This window comes from Diadema antillarum, unplaced genomic scaffold (assembly GCF_040938485.1).
Source record: "Diadema antillarum isolate AM-2024a unplaced genomic scaffold, OU_Dant_1.0 seq00000586_RagTag, whole genome shotgun sequence".
Classification (NCBI taxonomy): Eukaryota; Metazoa; Echinodermata; class Echinoidea; order Diadematoida; family Diadematidae; genus Diadema; species Diadema antillarum.
Window position 1 is genome coordinate 1,932,337 of NW_027271520.1, and position 18,820 is coordinate 1,951,156.

Here is an 18,820-nt window from a genome sequence, read left to right on the forward strand (position 1 = left end):
CCTCCTGTGGATCTTTACGTACCGATTTTTTTTTTTTATCATTTATCGATTGGACTTTGGACATAAGACAGTTTTCAGGATTACTTGGAACTTAATGAGTCACCTCATGACTTGTAAGTGTGTATAACAGCCGTGACAGTAATAAATTTGTTGAACTTGTGCTGAGTGTCTATTTGTAAGAGTAATTGCATTTTGTATACATTATGCTCTCAATCCTTTTTTGTAGCTTTGCAACAATGTAATATTGGTATAAAAAAGAAAGTTCCTCAAAGTAAATATTCTTTCAGGAAATTTTCACAAAAACTTTCATTGATTTTTTATCGCTTGTCATTTTTACACATTTTTTTTTTGTCTGAAGTGTGTCCTATCTTTAATCAATCCCCTCTTGATGATGTTGAACGTGGCATTGTAAAACTTTTCAATTTCCATTATTTCTTCGGATCTGACATACAAAACGCCATAAGCAATCTCGCATCTCCTTAAAATACTAACTTAAAATAAATCTAAAAGCACCCGATTGATAGACACCAATGATCTACTTGAACACTGCATGCCCAGAAAACGTTACATTATTTAAAGTAATGCATGCTGCTGGTGCTCCTTAACTCCGCGTCGCTGACCTTCACGCGTTCAAAAAAAAAATGTGATATTAATGTGAATGTTGGCGAGCACGGAGCTGAGGCATTCTAAACGTATAGATGATCAGCCTGTCTATTCCCATTAAATACATGCGGCTCTTTCGACATCGCCTAACAGTCCTGCATAATGGCAGTTTACCACCGGTGATTCCCCACCAACTGTTGATTCAGAGCTATAACAGTCGCCTGTGTGACGGAATATCTGGAAGGTAAAGTATAATTTTCGTAAACTTTCATTTCAGTGTTCTTTTCTTGACCCCTAAATTCTCTTCTTCTTTTTTTGAACTGGGAGATTTTTGCTTAAAATGCAAGAAATAAAAGAGGAAGGCACCGGAGCAGTTAATATTGCCTGTTTCCAACAAGGGATGGTTTCTTCGAGCGGTTTGTGATAACGCTTAAAGTGAAATGGCACTTCGAAAATGTTACCCTTTAACTGGATAAAAATGGTACATCAAAATGATTATGATAAATAGCAGTTACTTAGTCGCATGACGCAATTCTATTTACCTGACTTCTTTCTACTCCTCCCCCTCTTCCTCCTCCTTCTCAATCTGTTTATGCGCTCCTTATTTTTTTTCTTATCAGTGAAAGTACAGTCCGCTTTATATGCTATCCATTTAAAACTAACATTTACAAATTAACAGTACATTAAAGTAATTAACATCTAGAAATTATATATATATATGTATATGTATGTATGTATATGTTTATATGGCATTATATTTTTCACATAATTTGAGCAAGACAGTCTTTGTTTACATTTCACCGGCAGATCTTTTAAAGGGAATATTTTAGACCATGAGTTCAAGTCAATTTGATTTCATTTTCCAGCGGAACTACTCGAGAGTAATAACGATTACTTTGATGGCTATTCTAAAATGAACCTCTAAAGAAAAAGAACAGGTCGATGGTGCCACCAACTTTGAAACGGCTATATACTATATAATACTATCAGTGACTATATGTCATGTATGTGTTTAAGGCTTTGATTGGTTTCTACCTTAACTTTCTGATTTTCCTTCTAGCTTGCCTGTAAAGCGACATGATTGGCAAAATGGCTGTAAAATCCGGTGTGACCAGGGTTCTTACTCTGATTTGTAAGTATCTTAACGAAGTCGTCTTGGATTTCTTTCAAATCCGTTCGTTTATGCCATGCAGGGCCTGCCCATGACTGTGTTCATAGCCTGTGATGGACCAATTGGCTCTGGTGGTCCAAGCGATTGACTAATTGTTTGCTGCCACGATGACACTTCAGATTATGTTTGTTGATGTTTCATAGTTTATATCCTCGATATGGCTGCATTTCTTTTTTCACGTTAACAGTTTACAGATCATTTTCTCCTGTGGAGAGTTTTGTTTTTTATTCAATGTGAAACTGAAGGAAACGTAAAACATATTTGACAGTAATAATGAATCTGAAAATTGTATGCACTTGTTCTTTCTTACATATTAATTCATCAACGTTAGCTTTATCATGTATATATATATATATATATATATATATATATATACATATATATATATGTATATACACACACGCTATATGTAGGCCTACTCACACATATGAGTGTATACATGTATGTACATATTTTTTTATGTATGGCTGTGTGTGTGTGTGTGTGTGTGTGTGATTATTTTCATCATTATGATTGATATGATAAATATTGGTATTATATTCATTACCAGTATATAATACATTGATGAAAGGAATAATTCTTTCTTGTCCAATAGTTACAATCCCGATGATACTCGGTCTAGGGCTAGAAAAGATCACGTGTGGCAAGAAGTGGGACCGGCGTAGCGGGTCCTTCGTTCAGCAGGAATTGGTCTCGGTACCGCCAGCTTCAAAGCTAGCCATGATGATGTCACAATGGGCACCACACATATCAACAGTATCGAGTTGCATTGACCCAGGTAGATTGTATTAAAGGAACAAAATTATATATATATATATATATATATATATATATATATATATGTATATACATGTGTATATATATATATATATATAGAGAGAGAGAGAGAGAGAGAGAAAGAGAGAGGGAGGGAGAGAGAGAGAGAGATACTGTATATAAATATACCATTAAAACATTTTTGTTTTGTCAATATTATAATAATAATGATAATGCAATGATTAGGTCTTATTTACCCAGGGTAGCCTCCCCAGTGTTGCCACTGTTCTACCAGAGGGCCCTGCTATTATTATCACCCTAGCATTGTCAGGTACCCATTCATATACCTGGATCGAGAGGGACATAGTGGGTAAAAAACATCTTGTCCAAGGATGTAAGCACTGGGCTGGATTCGAGTCCTCCGATCGGGAGTCGGGAGTCTTATCCACTATGCCACAGCGCCCCCACAAATATGCTTTCTACATTTTATCTTTGCTGTCCACATGTTTGTGTTTAGACATATATATTAGATCGCTTCAGCTGCAACTCATGGGCATGTCATATTCTATTACTTATTCATCGCCCCCAAAAGATAGTGGTTCGGATATGACGTAAACGTGAACAATAGGCTGTCATTCTGCTTTTCTCACGTTACGAGGCATAACAAGACACATCCATTTACCAGTAACTAATACATAAACCTAGTCATCTAATGTACTGCCATGGCACTTAACTTGCATTACTGTTTTCACTGGAGCACTCTCGGCGGTGGTCTATTTCAAGGTTTATAGAGACTGATATGTTCAAACAGCTAGTGACAAACTCCTACTTTTTTAATGATCGCATGAGTGGAAGCTATGGTCTTTCTTTGCTAATGACTTCAAATATATTATGTATGAATTATCCAAAAATGATCTTCCTGATATTTTTTGCATATGTTTAAAAGAAATTATTCTATTCATAATTATCCCACCCGCCAACGTGACGATTATCACCCACCACGTACCCGAACAATTTTTGCGAAAAAAAAAAACCAATTATGTATACAGGGCCGAAATACTGGAACGATCTCCCCATAGAACTCGCAGGTTGTTTGTCTTTGTCGACCTTCAAATACAAATTAAGACAGAATTTATTGAATAATTACATTGCGTTTTCCTGCTGTGTTGGTTGTTGTCATTCAAATCAGTTAAGCCTCTCTGTTTGCGCTCCTAAATTCCTTCACACCAGTACCCCTTTTCATACCCTAGGACTTCGGAACGTGTAAACAGCTGGCTTGTTGTATTCCCCTCAGTGCTATACTGGCTTGTAATTCTAATTCTAATTCTTCTTTGAATGTTAGTACTTGTATGTTCACTCTTTAGGTTTCCCGTATATCTTCCGAGGACTCGCATGTCGAGTTGTTCTCTTTTCACCATTATTCATATCATATTAGTACACTATTGTCAACATTGTTAAATCAACTGTTCTTACATCTGCAGAATGTGGTTGTCTGCATATCACCATTTGTATTGAGAAGATTCTGTTAGTGTTCCAGGTATTTTTGCCTTTCATTTTTGTTTTTCTTTATTTTGGTCCTACGTTGCATCCGTGCTCCTCATCTTTACACCCTGTTCAGAATTTGGGACCTACGCTTAACAAGCTCGCTTTTAAGTAGGTTCCATCATATTTCTTTTAGCGTTATACATAGAACCAAATGATTGACCGCTATGTTTTACATGCTTACATTAATTTACTGTGCATCCAAGCTGGATATCATGATTCACTATGTTTTTTATTATATTTGATGTACATTCCTTCATTGAGAAGTATGAAAATAAATTGAATTGAATTGAACTGAATTGAAAATTACAGATAGAATCCTTGGCAACAAGGAGAAGGATTCCTTCCACATCATTATTGTGTAATCACTGCAGGCGTAGGTCTTCACGGCTATGTTGGTACCACGTTTTGGTGAGCAACATTTTTTTTTTTGTTTCTTTTGGTGGCACATTCCCTTCTTCGTGTGCAAAATACTGTTAGCATTCTGAACGAATATGAACAGATGCTAGTGAGTATATTACAAGCATGGAAGTGGGAAGAGATCCCACCTCCGTACAGGTTAGTACAGGTCGATGAAAGTACGGACTCAACGTTTTCTTACCACTTTTGTTCTGTTGTTGATCTGCAAATACTATAAATTATGTAATAAACAATAAACTGGTAATTATTTATCTGTTCACTTTATTTTGAGTAGTTAATTATTATGATTGTATAATCGTATATCTAAAACTGTATTTTTCATTATGTTGTGTATATGAAGAGCTTTCTTCAAAAAGGCGCTAAATCCATTGAAAAAATGATGGATAAGTGTGTGTGTGTGTGTGTGTGTGTATGTATGTGTATGTGTGTGGATATTCGTAATAAATGCCAACAGAAAGTTGAAAAATGTCCTATAATTATAGACAATAAAATGAAATCGGAAATCGGAATCTAACATGAAATTCTTTTTTGTTTAGCAGCTTGCTCGGAAATAGATTAGTCATGGAGACGGTCGGGATTCGCCTCTCTTTTCTTTCTCTTTGTTTCTTTCTTCTTGTTGTATCTTACACTGCAGGGGAAACTACCACACAGGAAACGACAACAACAGACACATCACTAATAACCGGCTGCATACCAACGACCATCGTTACAGATTCTGGTATGATCCTTGATCGACTACAAGAATGAAGCTGTGGCCACAGAGTTTGCCGACTAGGGTTACTGATGAAACAACAACAACAGAACAATAAAACACTTTCTTACTCTACGTAAATAACAGTATTTGTTTATACAACAGATAATGAACACAATCAGAGGGTCGTAGGTTGGAATCCTGCTCGAGTATGTACGCCCATGATTTTTTTTTTATCATGGCCACTGCTAAAACACTGATCAATTCAGTGCTTATTTACGTCGATGTAGGTCAATTGGTCAATCAGTTGCAATTAAACACATTTCGACGGAAGAATTTCATGAATTTGAATATTCTAATGGTTCATGATGAAAGATATGATCGTGAATGATCGCATTAACAAACTGTGGCCATAAAAGGTGCTGGCGAAGGCTAATGATTAGATGCATTTTAACAACAGTAATGGATTGTACAGATACGACAGTGATTTTTTTTTTAAAGAAACAGCCAAGTACAATGAAATGGCTTATCATAGACAAGTAGATTGAAGATAGACAGAGGTCTATATATCTTCCACTCATAACTGTTTCTAGCGACCAAACAAAAAATACAATGAAAAGTTCGCATCACCTAATGATTTTGGAGGACAATTTTGACTTGGAAAAAGACGTGGCATAGTTTCTAGTGGAATGAATACCAGAAGAACCTTATCAAAGATCATTGTCAGAATTGCAGTGTATTGATGTTTGCAATAAACTGAAATGTTTTTTTTTATCTACACCAAGAAATAATACCTGCTGCAGAAATGTTAAATATCCAGGAGAGAGAGAAAAAAAATGACAGCCAAAGCACTATACCAAATATGATCGTCTCATCACTCAAGTGATTATCTGACAATTAATCCAGTAAAAGTGATTTTCAATAAAATTTGAGATGCAAGGTTCTGTCACCCCAGTATCACCCCTATGTTTATTCATCCATCCGGTAGTCATACCAAGGGATGCCGTACCTCTCGGCCTCCAGAGCTGCGCCATTCCCGACATCAGCCTCAGCGCATCCACGAAGTATGGACATGATGAATCCCACGGACCTGGCAGGGGGCGACTGCACCTGACTCACGTTCGTGGAGACATTAATTTAGCGGGAGCCTGGTGTGCCGCTCAGAGAGGATTACCCAACCAGTGGTTCCAGGTAGAACGTGAATTTAATGCTGTCATTTTTCTTTTTAATGAAGAAAATGGAAGATGGAGGTTAGGCCTTTTTTTCACATTTTGTGTGTTCCATTTCATTTTTCTTGTGTCACAAACCCCATTCTGCTCTCTCTCTCTCTCTCTCTCTCTCTCCCTCTACGCACTTACGTATAAATCTAAACACAAATACACATAATTGTACACACACAAGCATCCACCTACATACAAAGCTTCTTTTTTTTCTCCAGTGGAACGTTCGGAAATTCGTGAAATTTTGATGGCCAGGAAAAGAAATGTAGTGTCGTGACATCAATTTGGGTGACCCCAGCCATAGGGCTACGGCTAACGCTGTATCTATACATATAGACCAGGAGCTGGCTGCTGGTCAATTTACCCCATCAAGCCCAAAAGGTTTGACCCCTCAAAGTTACTGGGGCCATCCCCCTCATTACAAAACTGGGCGTCAGCCTGATACCTGAGGGCGGGGTCGTCCCCCAGGGACCCCCCCCAAAATGGCCCCCGGCGGGTGTAATTTACCCCATGGAGCCCATGGACCAAACCTGGTCTAAAAGAATGGCCTAGGGGTGTACATAATAAAAATATAAAAACTGACAAAATATCTGGTCGGGAAAGGGGTTGCCAGACCGTCCCCCCCCCCCCCCCTGGGCCCCCCTGGCGGGTGTAATTTACCCCACGCAGCCCATGCACCAAACTTGGTCCAATGAAAGTACTATGGGTGTACATAATGAAAATATAAAAACTGACACGATATCTGGTTGGGAAAGGGGTTGCCAGATCCCCTCACCCCCCCCCCCCCCCCACCCACCACCGCCCATTACGCCCCTTCGTGGGTTTAATTTAGCCAACAGCACCCATGGATCAAATTTGGCTGGGGGAAAGTAGGCCCCACTATGGGTGTGCAAAAAATAAAGATAAAAGCTGACAAAATATCTCACTTACAAAGAGTAATCAAACATATCCCCTACCTTTGCTACCCCCCCCCCCCCATTTTTTAGTGTGAAGGGCCTATACGGTTTGGAGAGGTATGAATGAGCGTGTCATAAAAAGTAATAAATGGAACTTCTTGAATTAAGATGAAGTTATGACAACAGAAGCATTGTGTGTAATGTACATATATCCACATGCCCCATCCCACTCCCTCCCCCAAAAGAATGGAGTTATCGATATCTACACTACAAACATACTCAGACAATGCAGACCTTTGCCAAGCAGCTCATTTCCACCCGTCCACACATGCTAAAAACTGCCAAATTTCCCATATAAAAGCCTTTTGCTTTTAAATGCCATCAACTTCCAGCTGTGTGGTAGTGCATTATACCTTGAGCACATGCCTTTACCTGCAAGTTTCATTCAAATGTGTTCTCAACCTTTCAAGTTGTTTTGCATACAAACAATAATGCAGACAATACTATATAATAAGTATTTCTGCCTCAAGTGGCAGAAATAATCACAACTGTATCCAACATCCTACAGTTCAACTGTGTTACCATGCATGTGGAGCAAGCTCATGTACAACAGTACAAGAAACTGTATATCTGTGATACAAAATTGTACATGCAGTGGGTGCATAGGCCATAGTGTGGTTAATTGCATGCATATATTTGTATGTTGTATACATTTTACTTGTTGCATGCAATTATACATTTCGAAGATTGGCAACACGTGTATCATCAGTCTGCAAACAATAAAAAGGCGGTGTTTTCCTGACCTTGGTAAGTGAACTGGGCTTTCCTATTGTAGGTACTATACTGGTAGGCCCCTATGACAGTAGTACATGTATTTCATCACTGGATGACAATTGGTGTCAGTAATAGAGCAAACAAAGAAAGGTCAAGAGTCTAGATCTTGGACTAGATCTAAGTCTCAAATATGCTATGATATGGCTAGATATCTAACGTTAGACCTATATTTCCTATACATGCTATAGCTTGTAGAGTACCTAGTACTATTTGGCGAAACCAAATGAACTGGAACAGGGGATGGATTATCAGCGAGATGTAGTGTATCATGAGTCATAACTGAGAAACCAATAAATAGAACATCAATGTTCTCAGCCTATATAGGTTTAAGTGTCAATGGCAGATGAGATCAATGGAATTGGGAGTTCAAGCTGCATGAATTTGAGGTTTGCATACATGCTCACTAAAGGTAAAGGCATGTGCTCAAGGTATAATGCACTACCACACAGCTGGAAGTTGATGGCATTTAAAAGCAAAAGGCTTTTATATGGGAAATTTGGCAGTTTTTAGCATGTGTGGACGGGTGGAAATGAGCTGCTTGGCAAAGGTCTGCATTGTCTGAGTATGTTTGTAGTGTAGATATCGATAACTCCATTCTTTTGGGGGAGGGAGTGGGATGGGGCATGTGGATATATGTACATTACACACAATGCTTCTGTTGTCATAACTTCATCTTAATTCAAGAAGTTCCATTTATTACTTTTTATGACACGCTCATTCATACCTCTCCAAACCGTATAGGCCCTTCACACTAAAAAATGGGGGGGGGGGGTAGCAAAGGTAGGGGATATGTTTGATTACTCTTTGTAAGTGAGATATTTTGTCAGCTTTTATCTTTATTTTTTGCACACCCATAGTGGGGCCTACTTTCCCCCAGCCAAATTTGATCCATGGGTGCTGTTGGCTAAATTAAACCCACGAAGGGGCGTAATGGGCGGTGGTGGGTGGGGGGGGGGGGGGGGGTGAGGGGGGTGAGGGGATCTGGCAACCCCTTTCCCAACCAGATATCGTGTCAGTTTTTATATTTTCATTATGTACACCCATAGTACTTTCATTGGACCAAGTTTGGTGCATGGGCTGCGTGGGGTAAATTACACCCGCCAGGGGGGGGCCCGGGGGGGGGGGGGGACGGTCTGGCAACCCCTTTCCCGACCAGATATTTTGTCAGTTTTTATATTTTTATTATGTACACCCCTAGGCCATTCTTTTAGACCAGGTTTGGTCCATGGGCTCCATGGGGTAAATTACACCCGCCGGGGGCCATTTTGGGGGGGTCCCTGGGGGACGACCCCGCCCTCAGGTATCAGGCTGACGCCCAGTTTTGTAATGAGGGGGGTGGCCCCAGTAACTTTGAGGGGTCAAACCTTTTGGGCTTGATGGGGTAAATTGACCAGCAGCCAGCTCCTGGTCTAATACGTTTGAACAGCAAAATACTTTTAAATTGCTGTTAAACGTCTAAATTAAAAGTGAAAAAAAACCCGAAAAATAAACACACGGAAGCTATTTTACCTATTAACTAAAGGGGTTACATTGGCCCTTAAAGTCGCTATTTACCCAGTGCAGGTAAAAAAGAAAAAAAAAAGCTTTAGGACTTCAAAATAGTTCTAGTTCTGAGTTACGAATGGAAATAACGAATGTAAGTGTTAAATGCGTATAATCAAGGTTGACTATTGTTTTATGAAGAAAAAAAATTATGTAAACAATAGCTTTATCAAAATTGTTTCTGGAATAAAGCATCTACAGTTATGGTTTATTGAGAAAATTAGTGATATTTCCTTTAATTCGCGGCTGTATTGACAAAACAAAATGTATGTTTGTGATCAACTATGCATAACTCAACTATACATAAATATGCACCAAAAGTGGTAACTCGAACATTTTGTAATCACTGCTTCCAATGGTAAGCAGTGACTTTAACCCAAATGTTAAACCATGAACACTATACTCCCACCCACACAAACTATTTCGCAATGTCCCCACTGATGATAAAGGTATTCACTGGATTGATTTGCCAAACAAGGATGGCAGCGCTAGGCAACTGCAAGGAACATAATTCAACCGATTGGAAGGTCTCAGAATGAACAACAAACAAAATGCGGTATTACTTTTTTTTTGTCCATTTCAATAAAGAGATGTAAAATGTACTGTTTTGATAACAATTCGTTATGTGAAGATTTTTTGGGTGCACGTCACGAAACCGACACCCACGAGTCATACAGCCCACAAGTTATACAGCTCAAAAGTCATACAGCCCACGAGTCATACAGCTCACAAGTCATACAGCCCACTAGTTATACAGCCCACGAGTTCGACACTTAATAAATAAAGCCCACAAGTTCGACATCAAGTAAAATAAGCTCACGAGTTATACAGCCCGTGGGTTCGACACTACACACAAAAGGCTCACAAGACCGACACTATGCAAACAAAGCCCACGAGACCGACACTACGCTCAAAAGGCTCACGGAACCGACACTGGGCAAAGAAGGCCCATGAGAACGACAGGATGAACAGCGCCACTTTGTAGACCAAGACATTTTATAGGGTGTCCAGATAATGGCATGAGGAAGATATGAGAGATGGAGAAGGAGAGTTGCGAGGGGATTACCCCATCAATGTTGCTCTCCCTCGCCCCCTGAACTGATTTTCAATTGTGTTTGCGCGTTTGAGCGTTTGTGAAAAAAATAAACAAAATTCAGTAAAAGTGCATGAGATGTTTCAACATATAATTTCGAAACTATCAAAACACCCTCGTTTCCCTTTCCGCGAAACACACACCGGTATACACCTGCTTGCTGTTCATCATGCTGCGCCACAGATAGCGTTGTTCATCCTGTCGGTCTCGTGAGCCTTCTTTTCCTAGTGTTGGTCTCGTGGGTTTTTTTTTTTTTTTTTTGCCTAGTGTCGGTCTCGTGAGCCTTCTTTGCCTAGTGTCGATCTCGTGAGCCTTTTTTGCCTAGTGTCGGTCTCGTGAGCCTCTTTTGCGTACTGTCGGTCTCGTAAGCCTTTATTGTGTAGTGTCGGTCTCGTGGGCTTTCTTTGCTCAGTATCGGTCTCGTGAGCCTTTTGTGCGTAGTGTCGAACTCATTGGCTGTGTGACTCGTGAGCCGTATAACTCATGGGCTGTGTGACTCATGAACCTATTTTTGATGTCGGTCTCGTGGACAGTATGACTCGTGGGTGTCGGTGTCGTGGGATGACCCCGATTTTTTTTTCTGTTTTTTTTTTTTGGGGGGGGGGGTGGAGGGCGTGCTTTACAACTCTAAAAAAAAAATCCTGTGTTCATAAAGTAAAACCATTTTGACCATTAAGGGTAGGGCACTCATAATCTTGATTAATCCGTACCAAAAGATGGATTTGCAGTCTCCTCATCGCATCGTTGGCATTGCAACGCAGGGTCGATCAGATCTTGATCAGTGGGTAACTTCTTACAAGGTCATGTGTAGTGCCGACGGAACGACCTTCAACCCCGTAGAGGAAATCTGCAACACTTCCGGAAATGATACGGTAACAATCTAATTTCCACCACATTCAAATTAAAAAAAAAAGAATAAATTTGAACAAGGAGAGTCTTGAGGTCCAATACCACTTTATGCTCAGAAATATTTGTCTTCGATTAATAAAGAAGAAGAAAAAATCATGAATACGTCAGTTAATTTCATGAAAACATGTTTTCATCAAATATTGACATCTGCAAAAGTCTTGATCATAAACAAAGGAATTATCCATTGTAACTGATTGACAAATTGCCATACATCACTATATATAACAATAAATAAATACTTGCAATGATCTGAATATACGAAAGACCCATTATCAAGTCCATTAGAGACAGTTGGCGTATATTAAACGAAAGTATAAGGAAAATTCAAGATATTCTCACTTTTCTCACATAACAAAATAACACTCGACTTCTCTCTTTCAGAAGTCAGGGGGAATAGTATTACCCCTAACATACGTCAGTAACAAGTCGAAGAAAGGTGTACCTTATTCAAAAAGTCAAGTTTTGTGAAATTCTATTTATTTTCCGTATATCGTTGTACGTATGTGACATAATGCACTGTAGTAGTTTTCTCCTCCAGCAGTGATTACGCAGATATTTTAAAAATTCATTAACTTTTGAATGGACTGTCAGATTTTCCCCAAACTTTCACTGATGTGTTCTACTATTATTGTTGCATTCACTCAATCCACGTGTATATGAAGATGGACTTGTCCTTTAAGAAAGAAAGAAACCTACAAATAACATCCTAATATTTTCATTCTTCAATTATGGCTATGTTATGCATGGTATTCAAAATGTAAACACTACTTTGAAAGATTACCCTATACAGCTATATTTGGCTTACTTTGGAAGGAAACTCTATACTCTACATAAGAATGCATGTACATGCTGATTCCCATTATGAAAGAACCCTAGGACTTCAATTTGTTACTGAATACTATCAATTGACTGTGATAATCATAGGGAAAAAAGGTGCAAAATACATGCACCATTCAAAGATTTGTTTCCTCTTTAGTATTTAATTCACTCTGTCGTAATGAAAGTCCCTTGATTAGTAATATACATTGACGGCCCTGACACTCTTTGTGAGAAAAGCCATAATTGGTAAAATGTTTCAAGATGTCGCGTCATATCTTACTATCATTCAATTCATTTACTCTATCAAAGCATCAAAAACTGAATAATTTACACTTGAACCATTTACTGTCACTTCGTCGTCCTAGGCAAGGTGCCTTGTTGGGGTTTAGTAATTCACTTTGTTGCTCAGCTTCTCATTTGAATTAAGGCATAATTTACCATTTGCAGATGAAATAAAAACCCAGCATTAATGCTTCAAAATAACTCCAAAATGTGAGTTAGGGATAGAGGCAACCAATGTAAAAAAAAAAAATGAATTAGTGTAATCAATATCAAGTGTTGTTAAAAACATAAAATATGAACAATGGTTATGATAAAAATGTTTTCAGACTAAACCGCCTACAGTTGCGATTTATTGAATAAAGTAGTGATATCTCCTTACACTTTAGGTTCTATTGCAAAATTCATCAATGGTAGGATGTTTTGTGATACAACTGACCTACACATATACATCAAATGTGATATCTTGAACAGGTTCTATTGCAAAATTCTTCAATGGTAGGATGTTTTGTGATACAACTGACCTACACATATGCATCAAATGTGATATCTTGAACATTGTTTGAAATCACTGCTCCCAAAGGTAAACAGGACCTCTAAGTTTTCGTACCTCTCAGCATTTGACCGTGTTTCCTTCAGATATTCCAGGGTAACGTGGATCGCAACACGGTAGTCTACAACGCCCTGCCACGCCCACAAAACTGCCAGTCGGTGAGAGTTGCTCCGCTCACATACCATCAATATACTTGTTTGCGACTGGAAGTATACGAACAAACCCCAGGTCAGTTTTCGACGATATCCACGAACGGATGGCGAATATAAGGGGCAAGCCCGTCCATCCGTTTTCTAATGTACCAACATTAATTCATCGCTCACTTAAACCAATCACATGAGATAATGGAATAAGTTGTTCATATACCCAGTCAGTGATAGGATTTGCATGATTACGTGTTAAAAGAGACCTATTACATTTCCTTGTATTTGTGTTCGCGTACACTAATGCCTAACATCCATGGACGAACGGATTACTTTTTATAGGATTGGTGTTTTGAATGAATGTCCAAATTCTATTGTAACAACGATGATTACCGAAACGGTAAAAATGTGAAACCACGCCGTATCATTATTCTCAAGTCTATGATAATAGCTGATCTCTACCATTAAGCTGAACAGAGATTTCATTACAGTTTGGAGGTGAGCTTTGTGTTTCTTGATAATCTAACTCATGTAGGGTATGGTGAGTTTAGTCGTTGGAAATGAACAGAATGATCCAGTCTTAGAGCAAAGGAGGCGATATTACTGTGAAAAAAAAGAAGAAAAAAAAAACACACAAAAGCGTATACAACCTTGCCAGTGGACTTTGTTTTGAACCGTTTCTCTATACCAATATCACTGAAAAAGCCTTCAGGTGGAAAACTCGGCTCTGCGCAAGTAAATTGCACGCCATCACTATACACGTTTTCGGTGTCACAATCGCGTGGTGTGACGACAGACTTTCTTTTTTTTTGCCTAACTCTAGGAGTTCCTGACGACGTCGTGCCGTTGGGCATGGAGAGTGGTGCAATACCAGACTCCAGTCTCGATGTATCCGGCTCCACCGGCGAACTTCCTGGCACCATCTGGAGACTGAACCGTAGCGATGTGCTATTAACTGCGGTGCTTGAACAGGCTGGGGTATATCAGTGGATTCAGGTATGAACACGACTTATTCATCAAAAACGATTCTGGTTACACTTTTTTTTTCAATGATATTTTATTGATTTCATTCAAATCAATAATAAATCAACCCATTCTGGGTGTAACATGAACATAAAAACGGTACAAATGTCACGCACACACGCACACTCTCACACACACACACACACACACACTGAAACAAATTTTCATTTTTTTTTTATTTGCCCATCCATGAAAGTCATTGATGTGGGTCTGATGTGGGTCTTTCTAGGAGAGAGGCTCCACCTATTTGAGGGTTCAATCTTCAAATCCAGCTTTGCTTTCACGACGTTCTCATGATGTCAATCCTGTCCATAGGTGGATCTACTGACCCAGCTCAGAGTCGTCGGAATAGCAACCCAAGGAAGTATACCTGACATTGGATCATGGGTGATGTCCTACAAAGTATCCTACGGGACGGATGGAGTAAATTTCATTTTCGTACAGGGATCCTGTGGAGACATGGTACGGATTATATTCTATCATAAAGTTGATAGTAACAATTATGATAATAATAATGATGATGATGATAATGATAATGATATACATAATTATGCATGCATGATGTGTGTATCTGTGCAAGGTCATTGTGCATGTGGTGCTTAGTCACATCTCCAAGCATGCTTCTAGGTACAACATCTTCGTGAATGAGCAACATGGATTTCGCCAGAAACTATCAACCAACACTCAACTTGTCCCAGCAACACACGATTGGGCACATACACTCCAACGCAGGGGACAGACAGGTGTGGCTTTTCTGGACTTCCAGGGGGCATTTGATCGTGTCCTCCAATGCCAGTTGGAAACCAAACTGAAATTAATTCTACTGGAATCACAGGGAATACACTCCGTTGGACAATGGCGCTGTTATCTGATAGGCAACAGGCAGTAATTGTCAACGGCTCCAGGTCATCATGGCTGCCGGTGACATCAGGAGTGCCCCAGGGATCCGTAATAGGACCAGCTCTACATTAATGACATTACCATAACATCCAGTCTACTATGCGCCTTTTTTGCTGATGATAGTGTTTCTATAGGGACATCCACTCAGAAGATGACATATATCTCCCTTTGGAACGTGATCTTGAGGTCTTATCCAAGTTATCCAAAGTCTTGCTAATGTCTTTCAAATGTGAAGAAATGTGCAGTGCTTACCATTACAAGAAAACGTAGACCCAACTTGTACAACTATACACTATGCAATGAATCCATCCCTAGAGTTGACAGCTACAAATATCTGGGAATTACAGTTACTAAAGACCTCCGATGGAATGAACATTGCCAGCTAAAGGCCAATAATGCCAGCAAGACTCTTGACCTGCTGCGCAGAACTCTTGTACCATGTCCAAAGACGGTAAAAGAAAATGCATACAAAACACTGGTTCTTCCAAAACTTGAATGCAGCTCAGAAGCTTGGAATCCCTAAACACATCACAGTGTGTAGAAAAACTAATCCAGAGAGCAGCTGCACGTTTTGTTACCCGAGACTACCGAACAACCACATCATCTTCGCGTCTCGTGAGACAGCTTAGATGGGATCCTTTGCACACACGTCGCCTCCTTGTACAATCCACAATGTTCTTTAAAATACGGCAACAACTTGTAAATATCTCCTTCCCAGCTTTCATAACACCAGCCCCATACATCAGCAGAAACGACCACAGCCTCAAGTTTACAGTACCTTTGGCCACCATATATAGATCCCTATAAGTTTTCTTTTTATCCTCGAGCCATCTGTATATGGAACTGTCTACCACCTCAAGCAGTAACAGCGAAAACCCTTTGCTGCTTTCCAGGAGGCTGCCCTTCCAGCTATTAGAAGGATGAAGCCTCCCATCTGGTGACATGATGCTGTAATTCAAGAGCATCTATACTTGCAAGTGCATCACGTTTTGAATTGTACATATTTTGGTATAATCACGTGCACCATCACATACTGCCACTGCACCAACTCATCCCAGTCTAGCTGTGTTGCAGCTGCTATAGGGATTATTTCATCAAGAAGCTAGACGAGCTTGGAGAAGGCGATTTTGTGAAATACGAATTGATCGGACCTGAGGCAAATATGGCGACATGTTAATCACCTCGGTACATTCTCTATGGGATCGGAAGGAAGAAAATTAAAAGCACTTGTTCAATGAAGGCGACTTATGGACATCGCCTTGGCCCTTTTTATTAAGGCCAGGACTCCTGCACCGGACTTCCTCAACTCTCCAATGTTTCGTTTTCAGACAAGGCACCTTGCCGAGTATTGCGAAGTCCACTTATTGCTGCACATTTCCGAGATTCTGTGCTAGTGTGAAATATGTTAGTCTCCGAAAATGATGATTCTATGATGTACAAGCAGCTAAAAAAAAAAGTGATAATGATCCTTAAATCACGTGATTGGCTAGGAAAACTGTTAACAGATTAAACAATGTAGAAGAAATGAAAATAAAAAAGTCTTTACTCAATCTCTCGATTATGCAAGTACGTTACGCTTCAGTGCTCACAAAATATCGATGAAAATGTTTATTTTCTTGAAGGGTGTTTTTATTCTGCCCCTTCATACAACAACAACAACAAAACAACAACTACAACAAACCTGGACATCCCTATCCGTTCCCACAGTGTTACTATGACATATTACTTTACTGCTCACTTTACTGTGGTAGAAGGAAATCACCTTCATTAATTGTGAATGTAAATCGTTACGCCGACTTGATTTCATTTAAAGATAAAGTACACGTAAATGTAAACTTTACAGACAGCGATACACACACACACACACACACACACACACACACGGGTGCGCACACACATATCTGATGCTAAGTACATACGCACACACATAGAAGAGCTTGCTTCCAAAAGGCGCTAAATCCACTGAAAATGATGGATTTAGCGCCTTTATGATATATATATGATTTAATATGTATTCAATATACATAAGTTACTGTCTCTTTCTCTGAAAGGGATGTCTATGTAATCAAGTAGTTACAAAATATTATATTTGGATATGTATGTGTAGTGATTGTAAATACAAATATATATACAAACTCCCCCTCTGTCACCTTCTTTCAGATTTTCACGGCCAACTGGGACAGTCAAACGGTAGTGTTTAATCGTCTCCCCAACCCGATGTATTGCCGTTACGTCCGACTTGAACCCATTTCTTGGAACACACAAACAAACACCGTCTTTCGTCTAGAACTATACGGACGCTCTACTTAAGTGTGTATAAAGTCGATTACTTTCTTGGGAATTCGATGTAAGCAAAAGGAAGAAGGCAGACATGTACACGTATAATGTAAATAATGAGTTACAAGAAGTACATGTCGGTTTGCATAAGTATACGTAATGAATATCAAATTGATAAATAAATGTCAATGTTAGATCTCAACGTCTTGAAGTAATAATGTTTAGTATTGTACACTTCGCTATTAGAAGCAGCGCATTCCTCGTAAGTTGCAACTCTGAAAACAGATATCAAAAATGTATAGAAATATTATGTGAATGATTATCAATATTACAAGCATTTTTAAGAGATAAGTGTAGTGAAAAAAAAGCATGGTATAGTTTGCATTCAACAACAAAAAAGGGTGAAGTCATTCATGTAGAACGATGATAAGGTCATTGAGGTCGGACAAAAATTTTCGGAATCTTGTGATTTTTTTTTCTACTGTCTCTACGAAAGTGTCTTGGTTGAATAACTTGTAGTATAAGTATGTACCTTAGACGAGGGGTAACGATGTAGATCCCTAATATAGTGCAACTCTCCGTATAGAAACAATCTACCTGTCAAGTGTAATCGATATGATTTTAGGCAAGGATGAAGGGTATGATTTAATTGAAAGTAATTTCTTGAAATTGATGTTATCAAAGAATTGCGTGCTGTCCATTAGGGGACTTGTAAAGCAGTGACATCGTAACACTATATAACTTTATTTCTTATGTAAATGTGTGGGTCATTACGTATGATCTGCTCACAAGAGTCCGGTGAATTTGAATATCGTACTTAAACTTATTTTTTCTCATCCTTTCTGTTGTTGAGTGGATATTGCATCGCAGGTGTACAATGCGCAGATGTGTATACACGGGAAATTCTATTCATAGAAAAATTACTCGAGACCACGTAATTACTATATGACCGTGATAGAAATGTATTGTTAGAGGATCACTGATATTGGATTCTGTTACATTACTCTGTATATATATTTCATTTTAAGTCATTCTCTGCACAAACGTCCCGGCTTTGATGAAAGTGTATAATGTTAACAGCTCCACCTACGTCTGAAATGCAATTGAGCCATTCTTTACAGCCAGTTTGAATAGTGGATTTTTCTTTTC

General features: G+C 39.1%; 1 protein-coding gene across 1 annotated transcript; it reads left to right on the plus strand.

Moving 5' to 3' along the window:
• The first annotated feature begins 11,484 nt into the window (after positions 1 to 11,484).
• LOC139735595 (EGF-like repeat and discoidin I-like domain-containing protein 3) lies at positions 11,485 to 16,335 on the plus strand. Its single transcript, XM_071646352.1, has 5 exons — positions 11,485 to 11,640; positions 13,415 to 13,556; positions 14,295 to 14,467; positions 14,810 to 14,917; positions 16,288 to 16,335. The coding sequence occupies exons 1-5, from the start codon at positions 11,485 to 11,487 to the stop codon at positions 16,333 to 16,335; spliced, it is 627 nt and encodes a 208-aa protein (XP_071502453.1).
• Positions 16,336 to 18,820: the final 2,485 nt, after the last annotated feature.